Genomic DNA, 17,972 nt, shown 5'->3' with positions numbered 1-17,972 from the left:
TCACAAGGATACGCGGAAACAACTAAAAGTGCTGTATTATTCTTGCCAGGCCAGTAGTTGGTGATGACACTTTGTAAAGAAACACTACACGCATAGACTGAACACATTACCATTTTCACAGATTAGCTTTTTTGTTGTTTACACGGAGACGATAGCGGTATCGTTTTCAAAGATTCGCATTTTCATGCCCCAAAAACGCCATTGTCGTGTAAATGACAATGACAATGGCCAAAACGTATAAAGTTGTCTGTTTTTAGTTGAAAACATTGCAGTGTAAAAGGCCCCCTTAACTCACTCCCTGTGTATTTAAAGGGTTAGTTCACCCAAAAATGAAAATTCTGTCATTAATTACTCACCCTCATGTAGTTCGACACCCGTAAGACCTCCGTTCATATTCGGAACACAAATGAAGATATTTTTGTTGAAAGCTGATGGCTTAGAAAGGCTTCAGATAGACCTACATTGGCATTCAGTACATTTACACTCCCAAGATCCATAAAAGGCACTTAAAACGTCGTTACAAAGTCCATCTCACCACAGTGACTCTACAATAATCTTACGATGCGACGACAATAGTTTTTGTGCGCAAAAAAAATCTAAATAACACCTTTATCCAACTTGTTCTTGTCTTCCGTGTGTGCCTCCACGACGCATGCGCGAGAATATGACGCAGATCCGGCGTTCGGACACATGACCCAGAAGCGATTTGTTTACAAGCAGAGGAAGACGCGCGTATCTAAGCTGTTGGATTCTACATTGATCGTGCATTAGGTCTCGGCGTAGTTCTCAAAATGGGGTTAAAGTGTGTATTTCATGGATTCCCGAACCCCGGCGCTACGTCATATTCTCGCGCATGCGTTGTGGAGGCACACACGGAAGACAAGAACAAGTTGGATAAAGGTGTTATTTAGCTTTTTTTTTTGCGCACAAAAACTATTGTCGTCGCATCGTAAAATTATTGTAGAGTCACTGTGGTGAGATGGACTTTGTAACGATGTTTTAAGTGCCTTTTATGGGTCTTGGGAGTGTAAATGTACTGAATGCCAATGGAGGCCTATCTGAAGCCTTTCTCAGCCATCAGCTTTCAACAAAAATATCTTCATTTGTGTTCCGAATATGAACGGAGGTCTTACGGGTGTCGAACGACATGAGGGTGAGTAATTAATGACAGAATTTTAATTTTTGGTGAACTAACCCTTTAAGCTCTTAGTTTTCCCTCATGGGGATCAAAAAATATTCCCACAAGGATTTTGGATATTACCATCGTTGTGGGGACACTTTGTCCCAATGGGGTATACCTAAACCACACACACACACACACACAATCAAAGACACGTCTGGTTCACTATCTTTGTGGGGACTCTCCATAGACGTAATGGTTTTTATACTGTACAAACTGTATATTCTATTCCCTTACACTAACTCTACCCCTAAACCCCATCACAGAAAACTTTCTGCATTTTTACATTTTCAAAAAAACTAATTCTGTATTATTTATAAGCTTGTTTCCTCATGGGGACCTCAATTTAGGTCCCCACGGTGACACAAGTCCCCATTAGTCAGTGTGCAGTCAGGTTGAAGTCCCCACTGGGATAGAAAAACATGAACACACACACACACACACACACACACACACACACACACACACACACACACACACACACACACACACACACACACACACACACACACACACACACACACACACACACACACACACACACACACACACACACACACACACACACACACACACACACATATTAGTGCTGTCATGTCGATTAATTGCAACTATATACTGATAAATACAATGAGATATATTTGAGATATATTTGTTTGATGGTTGATGTGTATCACGGTATCTAAATTATTTTGCACAAAAAGACTGCAGTAATCTGGCACGTCTTATTTGGGATAATAATACTCAAAAAACAACAACAAAACATTCTTAAATCAAGATACATTTACTTGAGAAGCAAACTTACTTAAGGTAAGTCATGTTTTCCAAAAAAAAAATAAAAAAATATCTGCCAACAATAAACTTAATTCAGAGGGAAAACTCTGGAGGTTTTTACCCCATTAATAGATGTTTTCTAATCTTTTAAGCATAAAGTCACTGCATATTACATATAATTAAATTGTGCTTCTCAAGACAAGTAAACATTGATTTAAGAACATTTAGATATTTTACTGAAAAACAAGATAAAAATAAAAGACAATAAAATCCTCTTTTTTTTTTTGCAGTGTGGTCCAGTCTGGTGAACATCTATTTTACACCCGTCTGTTATTTACACGCAAACAATCTACAGCTCACACTTATGTACAAGGGTCAAAGTTCAGAGACTTTCCTCTCTCTCATATACACGTGTTAATGCACTAATCTGTGCGTTCTGGTTTGAACAGCCTATTCAATGAGGACATATGAAGCAGTCCATTCATCCTAACACATGTGTATGCGAATTGATTGATGGATACTTTATGGGGAAATTATTTTGCCAAAGCAGCCATACATAATTACAGGACAATCAAAAATAAATACACAGTATCTTACACATAGCATTCATTAAACAGAGTAGAAATATACATACATATATGCAAAAAAATACATTCACGTATACATAAACAAAATATTTATGTGCCAGAAGACACAGGCAGATTATTAAATGATTTGTTGTTTTGGATGGATAAAGGTGTGGGTGTGGTCATTACAGGTTCTCCACTAGTTAATAGTCAATAGTGCCTCTGCACATGAGGGCCGAGTTCTATCTTATAACAGTTTATTTAGCCGTTTAGCATTTAATATGGCACTATAGCGACAACAGACTGATAAAACATGTGAAGCATCTTACTGCACATGTTAAATGACTCGGCTCTGTCCTTTCTTGTATATCGCCTCTGTGTTTTTAATCCAGTTGAGTTTGTTGTCAATGTAAATCAGGTACTTATAGGACTCCACTATCTTCAAGTACGCAGAAAGGAATAATTTGCTCCTTTCTTCTCGAAAGGATGTGTAAATTGAACATGTATGTGTGTAAATTTAATCGTTCCGATTCAAAGATTTTCCATGTTCTACATTCATGTGTTTGTGTGTTGTGAAAAGTCAACTAAACGAACAGAACACGAGAAGCTGATGTAATGAGCAAGGCTGACATTTGAATTTATTGGACAGCTGAATGTTGTGTGTGTTAGCATGTGTGTGTTGGGTGGGTCAGGATGGAGGCTGTTGTTGAGTTCACATCTGGTGTTCTGTGATATGCAAGTCTCTCTCCCTCTCTTTTGTTAAGCAGTTCTTTGTGCCATGTGGACGGAACATGCATTGTGTGTATGTGTAACACAACTACAGCTCAGAAGTGTCTATTGTTTAGTGTGTGTGTGTGTGGCAATGGTCAGTAGTTGGCACAAACATATCTACCGTACATGGTGTCCTATAGATGGTTCTGTGTTCATTCTCTGTACATGAATGAAATACATAAAGAGAGATTATGCCTCTTAAAGTAATTTTTGATCTTGCTGATATATGTATCGGCAAGTTTTCCTTTTGTTTTCTAGAAATAACTTTAGAACTTGTTTTGTAAAGATCTCAAAAAGAACAGTTGGAAGCAGTTCATTTTGGTGCCACAATTATCAATAATCACTGTGCTGATCTAGGATGCCATTGTTATCTTGTAAATTAATCAGCGCTGCAATTCTGCACACAAGATTTTCTCACAGCTTCAGTTCTATGCTGGAAATCAATGGACATGCAAAGAAACCTGTCCTTTTACATATTCAAGGAATATCTTGCTTTATTCCACACATTTTTGAATCTGGCTTTTCACTCTTTACTCTTTTTTTATATAGATTAATTTGTATACTTTTATATTGTAATATAGTTTGGGCGAACACTTTTCCTACTCTCCAAAGATTCTTACTATTTATGACATTAATATTTTTTATTTTTATATTAATGCTTTTATATAATCAAGTGAAAGGAAAATTCACAGGTTCGTTGTCATTTAACTCATACATATTCAGATTTTCATCCTAAATGTCTTACTTGTACAGGTCAAATCTCAATAAGATTTAGGGGTAGCAATTTAAAGAATGTCTGAATCTGGCAAAAAAAGTATAACATGTTATATAAGATGCTTTTACAGTCATATAATTTTCTGTATGTTCATTTAGTTTTTTTTTAGTTTTGTGAAAATAACATTTTGTTTAGTTGGAGGCTATCTGTAGCCTATAATTAGTATTTTCTTGCTTTTATTGTATATATTTTATATTGTGCAAAATAAAATAACAAATAAATTAAAAATACAATTTAAAAAATGGTCAGCGATGGCGTAACCTCAAAAGTAAGTAGCTTTAACAAGTATTTTGAGGATTTGTGAGAAATCTGGGGGATTTTGGATGGGATGAACTCGTAATCACGACTTCAGAAGTTGTTTGGAGTTTTTTCCTGTTCTTTGATGCTGAAAGAAATGTACTTTCATTGTTTGGTGTTTGGTGTGTGTGTGTGTGTGTGTGTGTGTGTGTGTGTGTGTGTGTGTGTGTGTGTGTGTGTGTGTGTGTGTGTGTGTGTGTGTGTGCGTGTGTTGAGACAGTGAGAGACTGTGAATCAATTTGTGGAATGTATTCAAAGGCACAATATGTAAGACCCCAAATGTTTCCAAGAATGTTTCCATCCAGAGAAATAAGCAATTTTAACCAGGTCACGGGCTGTGTCCATGCATCGCCTATCAATTACATCATACCAGCATTACCCTCGATTTCTGTTGAACCATTGAAACACCACATTTTATACAGATTTAATATATTATGTTTTATTAGACAGGTGAGCAACTGTTTGGATACATTAATCGACAGGAAACGACTAATTGTTTTATAGCTCAACACAGTTAGTCTTACAGTTAATCTCGTTTTCTTGATTTACCGTGAGTACCATGTTTTACCATGCCTAATATCGATCTAGCTTACTGCAGTGGGCAGGAGGTCTGGGTCTTGTGCCCTCCTCCGGACGGAGGAAGACAGACTTGATAATAGTGTGTAATTTTCGCACTGAAACCACTGCCGCCTGTTGCCTCTGCTACTGATTGCTTTTAGAGGGAAAAGCTGCCCGTAACTGCTGGTCTAGGATCTGTTTTCTTCGTAATAATAGCATATTATTAGCGATAAAGAGTTGGCCAAAGATCCAGTGTGTATCTGTATTTGCACTCGTCACATGTGAGTAATGTAACCAACCTGTTTGTTAATTTCTTGAAAGCAATGGCCAATCACAGGTGTTGAAGTTAGAATTTTCATCCTGTTTTTGTTTTTGCCCTGTGCTGAGTTCTGCACATGTGCAAATCCTCTCTAACAAAGTGTAGACATTATGTAAATAAGACATTCATTGTGTAGCTTCACTGATTAATATAACAGAACTTTGGGAGATTGGGTTCATTGTATGAATGCCAGCTTTTAGTGATTGTAAAGGGAGCGCTCTATTATTCTAGGAGGCCTATTATAAAAAAAAAAAATTAACAGGCCTATAATCAGATTTTGAATAAAACTTTTGTTTTCCATTCTTGAACACATACACGCTTTCATACATATAAATGTGGGATTTACTTGAAATTGTGATGGCTGACAGTGATAAATATTTATGTATCGAAATCAGGCTCATAAATGTCAGGAAAACATGATTCCTGGCTGCATGTCAATATCCATGGATCACTGGATCTTTGGTAAGTTGTAAGGAACACTATATCGAGTCCAACCTTTAGTTTAAACTGATAACCGTTTGTTTTACTCACATTTTCCCCTATTAAATGCAGTCATGCAGCAGCCCTTCTGCACTCAGTCCGGCTAAGGGGGTGTGTTCCGGCAGGAAAGTGACATCAATACATACCCTCTATATGATAAAACCGTTCGTTAAAGGGGCGGTCACACTGCACTTTTCGTTCCATTGACTTCCATTCAAACGCATGCAAATGCGTCAGACTGGAAACGCATGCTCATGGGAAAAGTTTTGCATTTCGCTGCTTTCCCAAGTTCAAGCTTGGTGAACTCTGAGCTGCGAATTCGCATTACGTGATGACGTGTGGCCAGTAGAAGATGGATACCTCACGACGTGACCTCTAGGTTGAATTAAAAGAACGATATTTTTGCAGTAAATTTGAGTAGTTTGTATGTTTTACATTTTTAATATATTACTATTTGTTATATGTTGAATTTATGTTCATAAAAAAGATGACGTCAAATCACGACTGTTGCCGTGTCCGACGAAATTTCTCATATTCAAGTCTAGTGTGACCGCGGCTCTACCCCACATATGCATGACCGGAAAAGGCGGAAGCGGTCATGCAGGCATAATAAAAGCTCCGCGAAATCAAGGCGTCATCAAGCTACGCCTTTGTATTGAATAAGCATACCTCTAGTGGCGAAAAATTACATATTGTGGCTTTACATGAGCAGTAACTAAAATACATGAATCATTCCGTTTAACTCTTCCTAACTCATGCTTCTGTATAGTGAAACTCTGAAGAACGAAAATCATCTTGCCATTATCTTTTAAGCAATGAAATACAATGAAAGTGATAAGGGGCAGAAACTATTTTTCTTTTTAGCTCAACAGCATCCAAAGCTGATCCAGGGCATTGAGGTCACACACATGATCTCACTCATTAACATGCGAGAGGAAAAAGCATGGCTTACTCTCACACAATCACATTCTAATGTAAAAGAATGTTCAGTATGATGGTGAAAGTGTGAGGGTGGACGGCAGATGATTGAATGAGAGTGGGACAGCCCGCAGATGAAGTATACGAGTAGGTGAAGATTAATGCAGAGTAATGTGACAGTTCTATAATGGGTTATTGTTGGATAGAACAGACCCCGCTGACCACAGATAACAAAGTAGGCCTATATTCCACAAATGGCACATGTGCTCATATCACTATCAGACCTGTGATTTCACAATATACACTGCACACAGATGGTTCCCACTCCTCTTTAGACAGAAATGTGACCCATGGTTGTACTTGTTGACACAGAAACAAACACTTTTTTTTTTTTTACTTTTTTTTTAGGGCACAGAAACAAACACATGCATAAACTTACACCAACGCACACGTCAGACGTCTGATCGAGGCGCGATCCAGTGGCTTGACGCAGTGGTGGCATCTTACATCAGTACAAATTAGGACACAGCGGCGTCTAGTGGTCGCTCGTAATAACTACAGGAATGTTTTAATGCGTCGAATATATTTTTTTGTGAATTATATTTTTGAATATAATTGTTTATTCTCAGATAGTGTTTAATGTGTAAAGCATACATAAACATCAACACACACCTGTCCTGCTGGCAATGAACACCGTGCTCCTTTGTATGTAGCCTAGCTAGCTACAACGTAGCTATCTATAGATCTCGGTTCGAGGTTGCATAGATGTAGGAGTGTGCTGTGTTTCTAATCTATTGTTCTCTACTGTAAGGCTGTCATCTGACACAATGGATGATGAAAACAAAAATCGTGGGTGTTGCCTAATTTGGAATTAATTTGCACAATTTGCATAAAAGATTTTCCATTGTGCAGCCAATATGCATTTTACTGAGCACAATAAATATTTATATAAAATAATAATACTATGAATAAATGTATATAAACAAAACATCTATATTATTAATATTTTTTTGTATTAAAGACAATCCTTCAGATTCAGTTTCTGGATAGTGATTTTGTTGTTTATTTTTACATTGAGGATGTTACAAATAAAATCTTTTAAAATTGTTTTAATGCATTTACATTTATGAGTTGAATTTTTTTATACAAAAACTAGCTTATTATCAGACAGCAAAATTCCAAACACGATATATTATAGATCTCTAGCCTAGCCAATAAAGTATTTGAAAATATGCCATTCAAATGGAAATCTGTTGTGCCTTTAGTTTTCCCACTTGGGAAAATATATTTGAAAGCAAAATGAAAGCAAACAATTAAAACGGACTATTTTCATAACTGAACAGGCCTATTTTAAAATGACACTGGCTTTACGTGTAATATTCCATGGAGTATATACAGGTGCACGAGATCTCGCGCATGCGCCCTGTCAGTAGTGCAGTCTGCAGTAGCGACTGTGGTGCGCGTGCCCAGCAGACAAGCGGCGAGGCGTCACAACAAAGCTGGTAAGCAATACACATGTATACCCAATTTAATACAGACACCAAAAAAATTAATAATTCCTAATCAAAATGATGTGGCACAAAACGGCTTGCCGAAGTTTTGCGATGTCAATCTCGTTGATGTTGTCTTAGAGTTAGCACTGAGACTAACCGCGCATGTATTATTATTATTTTTTTTGCAAGTAATTACTCCGTAAAAATACACAGCGATATACAGGCGTATTAAATGTATGCATGTCGAAACACTTTAACGTGAAGCGCTTCTCTCCGACCGTGACCTTCTCGTCTGTGCTTAGCGGCAGTGCCAAACTGGGTTTGTCTTATTTAAAGGGCTGTCAGACACCCGCAACATGTGCGCATTGACTGTTCAATAGACATGTTTACACGATTATACCCGCTTTGAACGATTTAATCTATTCGCTGATATCATGCATTCGTGTTGTGCAATTGCGTAACTATTTGCATACATCTGAATAGGCCTGTATAATATTATAAACAGCCGCTGCATGGTGGTAAATCGATCCCCCGCATATGTATAGCGGGAATGCGGCAGTTATGGGTGCATTACGTTATTTCTTGAGCATCGTGGACAAAGACTCGTGCCTGATCCTATAGCCATTGTGTTGATAAGTTGTCTATTTACTGCATTAGGGCGCCCTGTGATCCTAAGAAGTCTCTGTAAAATGAGATTATTTAATATTAGCGTAGGTAAGTTTATTTGACCCCACCCACACCTCCACAGTCTTACAGGTGGACTACAAACGACCCCTTGAGGAGCTCACTTCCTGTATGTTTATTTTCAGCCACACATATTTTGTAATACTGGTAGAATGTAGGGTATAGGTTGCAGTTGCAACCTATTGAAAACATGGCGTTTTACATTTTGTGCATGGATTTGTTGTGGTAATCAAATTTTACAAACATGCCAATCCGCTCACCGCCCCACCCTTATTTCATTTTAAGCATTTTAGTTGAAAGGAAATATTTTAATTCAACAGCAAGTAAAATAGGAAACAAATATAGAACAAACATACACACCTATAAAAAAAACCAATAGACCTCACACTCTCACTATTGTGTAAAATGTAAACATGGTGCTATTTTCTGCTATCTTGTGTCCAGTAGCAATACTTTGGAAAGTAGCGTTTCAACACCCATGTTTTTTAACATGCAGGTGAAACAGTGTGGATATTATACTGTATAGAGCCTGCTGATTCAGATGATTCCAGATATATGTCATTTTACATCCATTAACATGATCACAAATCAAATCATAACTTCCATTGTAGCCTCAGGATGACAGATGACATTTACAATAGCAATTTCTCTCTTGTAGCTAATTTCAAATTGGTTAAACTGATAGTGTACCAGCCCATGTTACAACAGTCTTCAGTTTACTCTGACGGTACTTTTGACGGAAGAACTGTAAAAGAAGTTCTAAGTCTAATTATCCACCTTATTTTTCAGGTAAGAGTGGGCACGGCCATTTGTAATTTTAATGTGTCTGGCAAACTGGTATTTCTTACCATATTACTTTAATGTATTGTTTTAATTATTAACACGCTGGTTTGTAGGGCAAAGTTTTACAGTTTATTGCACTTGATATATTCTTGTTGTTATTTCCCTATAGCGGCTAATAAATTGGTCTTGCACATTCACAGACAACACCTTACTTCCGCGTTGAAAAAAATAAGTTGGATAGCCTTTATAGTTGTGAAGTAATCCATTTGAACTCTTTGCTCACATGCACATATTGCATTTTGTTAGTATGTCTAATGTCCTAAATGTAACAACAAAACAATCTTGTCACATTCAGTTATGAATGACATTTAAATGATTGCATATTTTCAATTCAAAACGGTGAAATTACATTAAAAAAGTTGAGTAGGTGCATCACTGTATTTTACTGTGGGTTGTTAAACATATCCATCGTAAAACATTTTTCAAATATTAAATGTTTAGCTACTTATATCTTACCACGCACGCACTCTTTCACGGTGCATTGACACGGGGCGTCGCCGTTAACGCTTCTCATTTACTTTGAATGGGAGACGTCATGCGTTGTCGAACTGAATTGTGGGTTCTGTTGCGTTGCGTCCCTGGCGTTGCTTGTGGCAGAAGTTGAAAATGTTTCAACTTTTCAAGCGCCAACGCAGGCATCAGCCAATCAGATCGCCTATGCAAATACCCTAGCGCAGGTGCTAGCCAATTGCGTTCATGCAACACTGGAAAAGTAATGTGATTGGCTGTTGTTACTATGACGGTCGTGTTAGCACCAAGCTTCAAACACGCTCTCTGTCAAGCGTTGACGTGCTTTTTTTCTACAAACTTTTCAGTATAATGAGCTCAACTGCCACCATATGTCACACAAACATAAATTCTGATTAACTATGCCGTTTTAATAGAGATATCTCTCATGAATTGTTATTTTTAAGTTAGTGATGTCTTTGCAAGCTTCATTCTAAAATTACATCTTTGTCAAAAAATATTGCTACATTCATTTTTCCCTTCAGCCAACAGGGGCCCTCTCCTACATACCCAAGAAGAAACATTAGCGAGGACAAAAAGGGAGATGTGGAGATCAGATGACTGTAAGTTTAAAAATGTTTCTTCATTTTGTACATTTAAAAATGTTTTTGACACATGTTGGATGAGATTGCACAGGGTATAAAGTCATACAGCAATTCAAAATTCTTCATTATGTCACTGGCATGTTCATGTTTCAGTTGTGGAAGAGGAGAGTCATAGTATGCCATCAGAGGTTTTTCTCCAGCAACCCGGGGTTCAAGATGACCACTCTGATGAAGCTACACTTCATAGCATCTTGGAGCCAGATGGGGGCGAGACAGAAAGAACCGATGAGAAGATGGATTGCAAAGACAAACAGAACACTCAATTGTTCCAGAACGCAAGCCAGTCTGTGTCCCAAAATCTAGCTTATCATAATCAAGTGGCAAGTGACCTTCAGAATTCTGGAATGATAAAACAGGATTATAGGACTGATTTGCCTTTAAATGACACTAAGGCTGACCTTGACCCTGGTACTGAACTCCAGGGTGAATTGCCCTGTCCTCGCTGTGAGAGAAGGTTTACGAGTAGTCAAGGCCTGCAACGTCACATACAAACACATACTCTTTTAAACTGCCACACACAGCGGTTTAAATGCAATCGCTGCAGAAGGACCTTCAGTACACTGTTTAGTCGTCGGAGGCATGAGAAAAGGCATGAAAACAGAAATAGGAAGACAAATGATCACACAATTGCCACTTGCACTGCTAGTCAGAATGTCCCTGGCAGTGGTGAACCTTTGAAAACAGCATCACAGAACCCACACCAAAACAAGTGCAATAATGCAGCTGATGGTGAACATAAGGGTGATAAAAACATTGATTTCAAAGCCTCACACGTCTGCAAGTACTGCAAAAAAACATTTAGGACTCATACTTGTCTAAGGAGGCATCAGCGTAGGATCCATGAGCGGCAGCTTCTTCCTAGAGGTGTTTATAAGAAGGTCAAAATCACTCAAGAACCTGAAGGACAGCAGCTTGTTGAGATAGCACAGGACTGTCAGACTGCTAACCCACAGTGTGCTGAGGAAATTGATCAGGAAAAGGAATACATGGTTGACATCTCCAGTAATATTTCAGAGAATCTCAGCTTCTACATAGATGGGAAACTTGTCTCGACGAGTGCTCTAAGTAACTGTGAGGTGATTGAGATGAACTCTGGGGGCTCCACTGTGATTGGATTAAATGCTGTTATAATCAGTCCAGCTCAAATTACACAAGCTCTTAAATTAGAAACCAGTAACAGCAGTTTCAACCCTGACCTGTCTGGACAACCCTCAGCCAGACGAAGGACTTCTACTCCACCTTTACTCCCACAAATAAAAACAGAATTAGAGTCTGAATCCATCTTGAGTACCTCATCATCTACCTTGTCATCTTTAACACTGTCCTCTATGTCTGGGGCTCCACTGGTCACTGCTCATTTACCTCAGTGCATCGAGACGGTTGCCTTTCACAAGGAAAAAACTATCTATCTGTCTCCCAAACTCAAGCAGCTCCTGCAGAATCAGGATGGCAGTAAACAGTCATTTGCGTTAATTGCTGATGGCCACAAACTGTGTCCACCCTTATCCCTGACTGTTTTACCTGCAACAACAACGAGATTTAAGAGAAGGACAACCTCCCCTCCCAGCTCACAACAGCAACCCCCTGATCTGAATGTAGAAAAGCAAGATCAGGATTCTACAAAAGTCAAGGTGTCAAAGTCAGAGAGCCACGAGTTGAGTCTCTTGGGCAATGAAGAACTTGAGCCTTTAGATTTACCCACAAACAGCTCTGATGGAGCTCAAATGCAGCAACAGATCTTACCGTTGGACTGCTCTGTATCAAGAACAGGAGGAAACTCTTGTAATCAACAGCCATTGGACCTCTCCAACTCTGTGGGTAAGCGAGACAGCAGTGAAGCCTTAGCGGAGTCCATTCTGGACTTAAGTGTTAGTGGAAAGAGTTTAGACTGTGACCCCGCTGGGGTCTACCTCACTCAGCCTGCTTTGAGGAAGAATAAACCTAACTCTAGTATGCTTCAGAAGGTGCTTATGAATGAGTATGGTGGCGTAGACATTCCTTCTGTTGAAGATTCAGCTACTGCAGGTGTCGTCAGTGCTCCTGACCTGACAAACCTTGCAGTTGTGCCAGTGTCTGATGTAAGTCCACCAAACCCTGATGAGCTTTTGTTTGAGTTGGCTCTTTCTCCTGCCTCAATCCATTCAACCCCTCCATTGCTCACTCCTGTCGGCATCCATCCAGCTGCCCCAGTCCCTCCACATCACTGTTCACCTTCTTCCTCTCCAACTTTTGTATCCTTTCTATCAACTCCCACAGTGGAACCCAATCAGGACATTCAAACTCTCCATTCAGCCTTCCTGGTATCTGACACTGTACTACCCACAGGGTCTGTAGAAGACTGCACTGATAATCCTTTACATCTCTCACAGGGTGATTTGAAGGTGACAATCCCTGAGTGGGTGTCCTCTGCTTCTGGAGGTCTGGAGAGCCTTATCCCTGCAGCCCCTTCACTGACTTTACAAGGCCCTCATTGGGTCACTGATCCGGCTGTATGTGAACTAGCTCAAAGAACGTTGGTAGTAGACTCTGTATTAGCTTCTGACACACATATGTTTTCTCCATCTCTGCCTGTTAACCAGTCCAACATCACATCTTTGGCTTTTCCTCCAAACACTGTTGTTATTGAGTATACAGTTGCACTGCAATCTACAGAAAATATTCTCCCAGCACTCCAAGCTAATTCTGTTCAATGTCCCTCAGATCAAATTCCTGTCGATGCAGTACAACAAGAAACGTATGTCCCATCTGAGCTGAAACCTCTCAGTCAAGACACCTCCCTAATTTCTGAACCATCCACACAGTCAGCACCTACAGAGCAGTCATCAAGCTCTACAGATGGTACACCGACTCTCACAGCTTCCACTAGTGTTGTTAAATCAGAGAGCAAAGATGAGGGACAGGACAATGCCCAGTCCTCTGATTGTTCTAAGCAGGAAAACAAAGTTGAAGATGAATTCTCTCCCTTGCATCCTTTTTGTAAGAACTTTATGTGCAATGTTTGTGAACAGCCCTTCCAGTCCATGAAGATTCTCAGTCAACATGTAGGTGAACACTCTAAGGAGTGGCCCTATAAATGTGAATTTTGTGTACAGTTGTTTGAGAGCGACACTGGTTTGCTTGAGCACCGTTCTAGTTATCATGGCATTGGTAAAATTTATGTTTGTAAAACATGTTCTAAAGAATTTGCTTTCCTCTGCAACTTGGAACAGCATCAGCGAGATCTCCATCCCGGTCAAGAGTGCTCACACACCGAAGTAGTACATGGCAAGTTGCGACCTGAAAACCATAACAGTCCCAAAACTGACATGACTGATCCAAGCCTTCCAGTCGTAGAAATTAAGCAAGAATCGGACAACACAACTTCAAAAACAGAAGAGGATGCCTTGGACAACATGTCTGAAGAGCTGTTTACAACAATAAAAATCATGGCATCTGGAGGGGTCAAACCAAAAGGTCCAGATGTACGTCTAGGCATTAACCAACACTACCCAAGTTTCAAACCGCCTCCTTTTCCATACCATAATCGAACGCCAACTGGGATGACGGCTGCATCGGCCACCAACTTTACCACCCACAACATCCCTCAGACCTTCAGCACAGCCATTCGTTGCACCAAGTGTGGTAAGAGCTTTGACAACATGCCCGAACTCCACAAGCACATCTTAGCTTGTGCTAATGCTAGTGACAAAAAGCGCTACACTCCTAAAAAGAACCCTATACCACTTAAGCAGTTTGCAAAAGCACAAAATGGGGTGTTATCACCTGCAAGAATTGTTAATAGTAGGCAGATTCTCTCTCAAAGGGTCGGACACCCGAGAAAACTGAACTTTCACGAATCGTCAGTTAAAATAAAAATGAGCGTCCTGAATAAGAAGAAATCTCATCTGGTGCAAAGGGGCAGACCTGCTGGGGGGAGAAAGGCTTTTGCTCAGGATGACATAGACATTTTTGCATGTCCTCACTGTAGCAGGGAGTTCACATACAATGCCAGCTTAAAGAAACATGTAGCTTTTAGCTGCCCCATGAGGCCGGCCAGTAGAAACTCCAAGAAAAGAACACTCAGTATCGTTTCCGCCCAGGAGAACAATGGGAGCCTTCGCAGACAAATTACAAATATGAGTGCAAAGCCACAAGGGTCAAACCATGGGACAACAACAATAACAAAGAGTCAGATCATCAAACAAAATGCAGAAGTTGATACCACTCAGGATTTTAGGCTTAAAAGACCTTCCATTCTGTCAACATCTGTGGTTCAATCGAGTAAAAAAAGCACGCCAATTTTAAAGAGCAGCTTTATGCCGCAGCAGATAGTCCTCTCCTCAGTTGCTCAGGATAACTCTCAGGAGCCGGGTGTTCGGGTACATGTTTTAGGTAGAAAAATGGAGCAGAGAGTGGGCGACGTAAAGCTACAGCCCAGAAGAGAGGACCTTTTGTCTCTGAGGTTGAGAGAGAGAGTAGGAGGACCTATTACTCGCAGTGTGCAGCAGGCCAGCACCACAACAACAGTCCTTAAACAGCCTGACAGTCACAACCTCATCATGCATCCTGTCATTCTTCAAGTCAAGAAATAACATGTCAATTGAACAAAAAATTATTATTAATGTCATTACCTGTAAATATGCATCAAAACATTGCACACTGCGGAAACAAACTTATGATGGCTGAAATAAGAATGATCTTTTTAAATTCACTGGCTCAAACACAGCAGGCTATAATTTACATTGTAAGAATTATGAAATGGCATTACCATCTATTCATATGAGAAGACGGTCATATCAACTTGTCATATGTAAATACTTTTGCCATCTGAAACATTTTAATGTGTTATCATAAACTCTGTATGAGGACATATATTATCTCCTATTCTGCTCTAACACATGCAGTTTTAAAATGACCTCGATGAACTAGTTTAGGTGTCAGATTAAACCGTGAAGTAAATTCGGCAGAAAGGTAGATTTCCGGGAGCTAGACTGAGTACCTTTGGATTGCATAAACCTCAAACCTTAGAATTATATTGAAATGTAATGGGAAAAAAAGGGGGGGAATGGGAGTCTCATGCACTTTATGCTGTAGTTCATATTCACCTGTGTCAAAATGCATTGCAATACAATTAATCAATTACTACTAATTATTTATTAATGTATGTATTCTGTGTTTAAGAGAACACAAGATATGTTCAGTGAGGTTCACTGGAAAACAGGCATTATTGTAATGGTAACTGGCTTTTATTTTTGTAGATTGTGATAGTTGTGTTTTATTTGTTGTATTGATGCAGTTTAAACTGTTCATGCATGCCAGATATTACATGATTGAAGGGAAGGGTTGGAATATAATATATAGTGGGGAGAACAAGTAATTGATACACTGCCGATTTTGCAGGTTTGCCCACTTACAAAGCATGTAGAAGTATGTAATTCCTATCATAGGTACTCTTCAACTGTGAGTGACGGAACCTAAAACAAAAATCCAGAAAATCACATTGTATGATTTTTAAGTAATTTATTAGCATTTTATTGCATGACATAAGTATTTGATACATCAGAAAAGCAGAACTTAATATTTGGTACAGAAACCTTTGTTTGCAATTACAGAGATCATGCGTTTCCTGTAGTTCTTGACCAGGTTTGCACACACTGCAGCAGGGATTTTGGCCCACTCCTCCATACAGACCTTCTCCAGATTCTTCAGGTTTCGGGGCTGTCGCTGGGCAATACGGACTTTCAGCTCCCTCCAAAGATTTTCTATTGGGTTCAGGTTTGGAGACTGGCTAGGCAACTCCAGGACCTTGAGATGCTTCTTATGGAGCAACTCCTTAGTTGCCCTGGCTGTGTGTTTCGGGTCGTTGTCATGCTGGAAGACCCAGCCACGACCCATCTTCAATGCTCTTAACTGAGCCCCAGACCGAGGGAGATTGACCGTCATCTTGAACTTCTTCCATTTTCTAATAATTGCGCCAACAGTTGTTGCCTTCTCACCAAGCTGCTTGCCTATTGTCCTGTAGCCCATCCCAGCCTTGTGCAGGTCTACAATTTTATCCCTGATGTCCTTACACAGTTCTTGGCCATTGTGGAGAGGTTGGAGTCTGTTTGATTGAGTGTGTGGACAGGTGTCTTTTATACAGGTAACGAGTTCAAACAGGTGCAGTTAATACAGGTAATGAGTGGAGAACAGGAGGGCTTCTTAAAGAAAAACGAACAGGTCTGTGAGAGCCGAAATTCTTACTGGTTGGTAGGTGATCAAATACTTATGTCATGCAATAAAATGCAAATGAATTATTTAAAAATCATACAATGTGATTTTCTGGATTTTTGCTTTAGATTCCGTCTCTCACAGTTGAAGTGTACCTATGATAAAAAATTACAGACCTCCTACGTGCTTTGTAAGTAAGAAAACCTGCAAAATCGGCAGTGTATCAAATACTTGTTCTCCCCACTGTATCTGCACCTCAAGGGGCAGGAGAAATGTCCTGTTCACAAAGAATATGTATGAATATATTTTAAAAGTCTCTATTTCTCTCTCCCTTGCTTTTTGTGCTATTCTCCTGCTAAATATAAACATTTGGTCAGCTGTCAAATGAGTAGGCCTCGTTTTTTTGATGCACATATTGTGTAGCATTGGGGAAGATAGTTATTTGTGAAATAAGACATTAGCCATCAGGTCTGGAAATGTAGCTCTAAATATGATTGTTTTAGCACAAATTTGTGTCTTGTTGAGTGGCCATGCTAATGCTAAACAAAAAGTCCTAAAAGGGTCAATGATTTATCAATCATCATAATGCAGAGATGCAGTGTTTAGAACAAATGTAAAATAATATTTCTTTGTTTATTAGAGAGTTGTTATTTATTTGGGTCCCTTGTAATATTTTAGAACAAGTTAACAGTTAAAAGGTTTAAGGCTATAGAACACTGTGAAATGTTTACACTATGATTGATTGTTGTGGCTGAAAACGTTACCAAAGCTTGCTAGCAGGAAGATTCACTTAGCTAAATGGGCTACTTTATAATATACCAGAAACTGATAATATATAGGCCTATATCAGAACTTGTCTTCTGGAGAGGAATCCCAAACAGAAGAAGAATTAATCTGTCAATTATTGCGCTTTGTGGCATTTCTATTCTTGACCCAAAAGTTTCAGGCTTGAAAGGGTTTCAGAAACTTTTTTAATGTGAAATGTGAATGATTGAATAAATTGTTCTGTTCAT

At 39.2% G+C, this 17,972-nt stretch overlaps 1 protein-coding gene across 1 annotated transcript; it reads left to right on the top strand.

The window, feature by feature from the left end:
- The first annotated feature begins 8,075 nt into the window (after window positions 1–8,075).
- On the top strand, window positions 8,076–17,972 carry prdm2a (PR domain containing 2, with ZNF domain a). Its single transcript, XM_079827859.1, has 3 exons — window positions 8,076–8,140; window positions 10,651–10,728; window positions 10,864–17,972. Exons 2-3 carry the CDS (start codon window positions 10,710–10,712, stop codon window positions 15,339–15,341), a joined length of 4,497 nt encoding a protein of 1,498 aa, XP_079683985.1. The 5' UTR covers window positions 8,076–8,140; window positions 10,651–10,709; the 3' UTR covers window positions 15,342–17,972.

Source organism: Gobio gobio (genome assembly GCF_949357685.1).
Source record: "Gobio gobio genome assembly, chromosome: 10".
Taxonomy (NCBI): domain Eukaryota; kingdom Metazoa; phylum Chordata; class Actinopteri; order Cypriniformes; family Gobionidae; genus Gobio; species Gobio gobio.
Note: the sequence above shows the minus strand (reverse complement) of the source record. Positions and strands in the feature narration are given on the sequence as shown.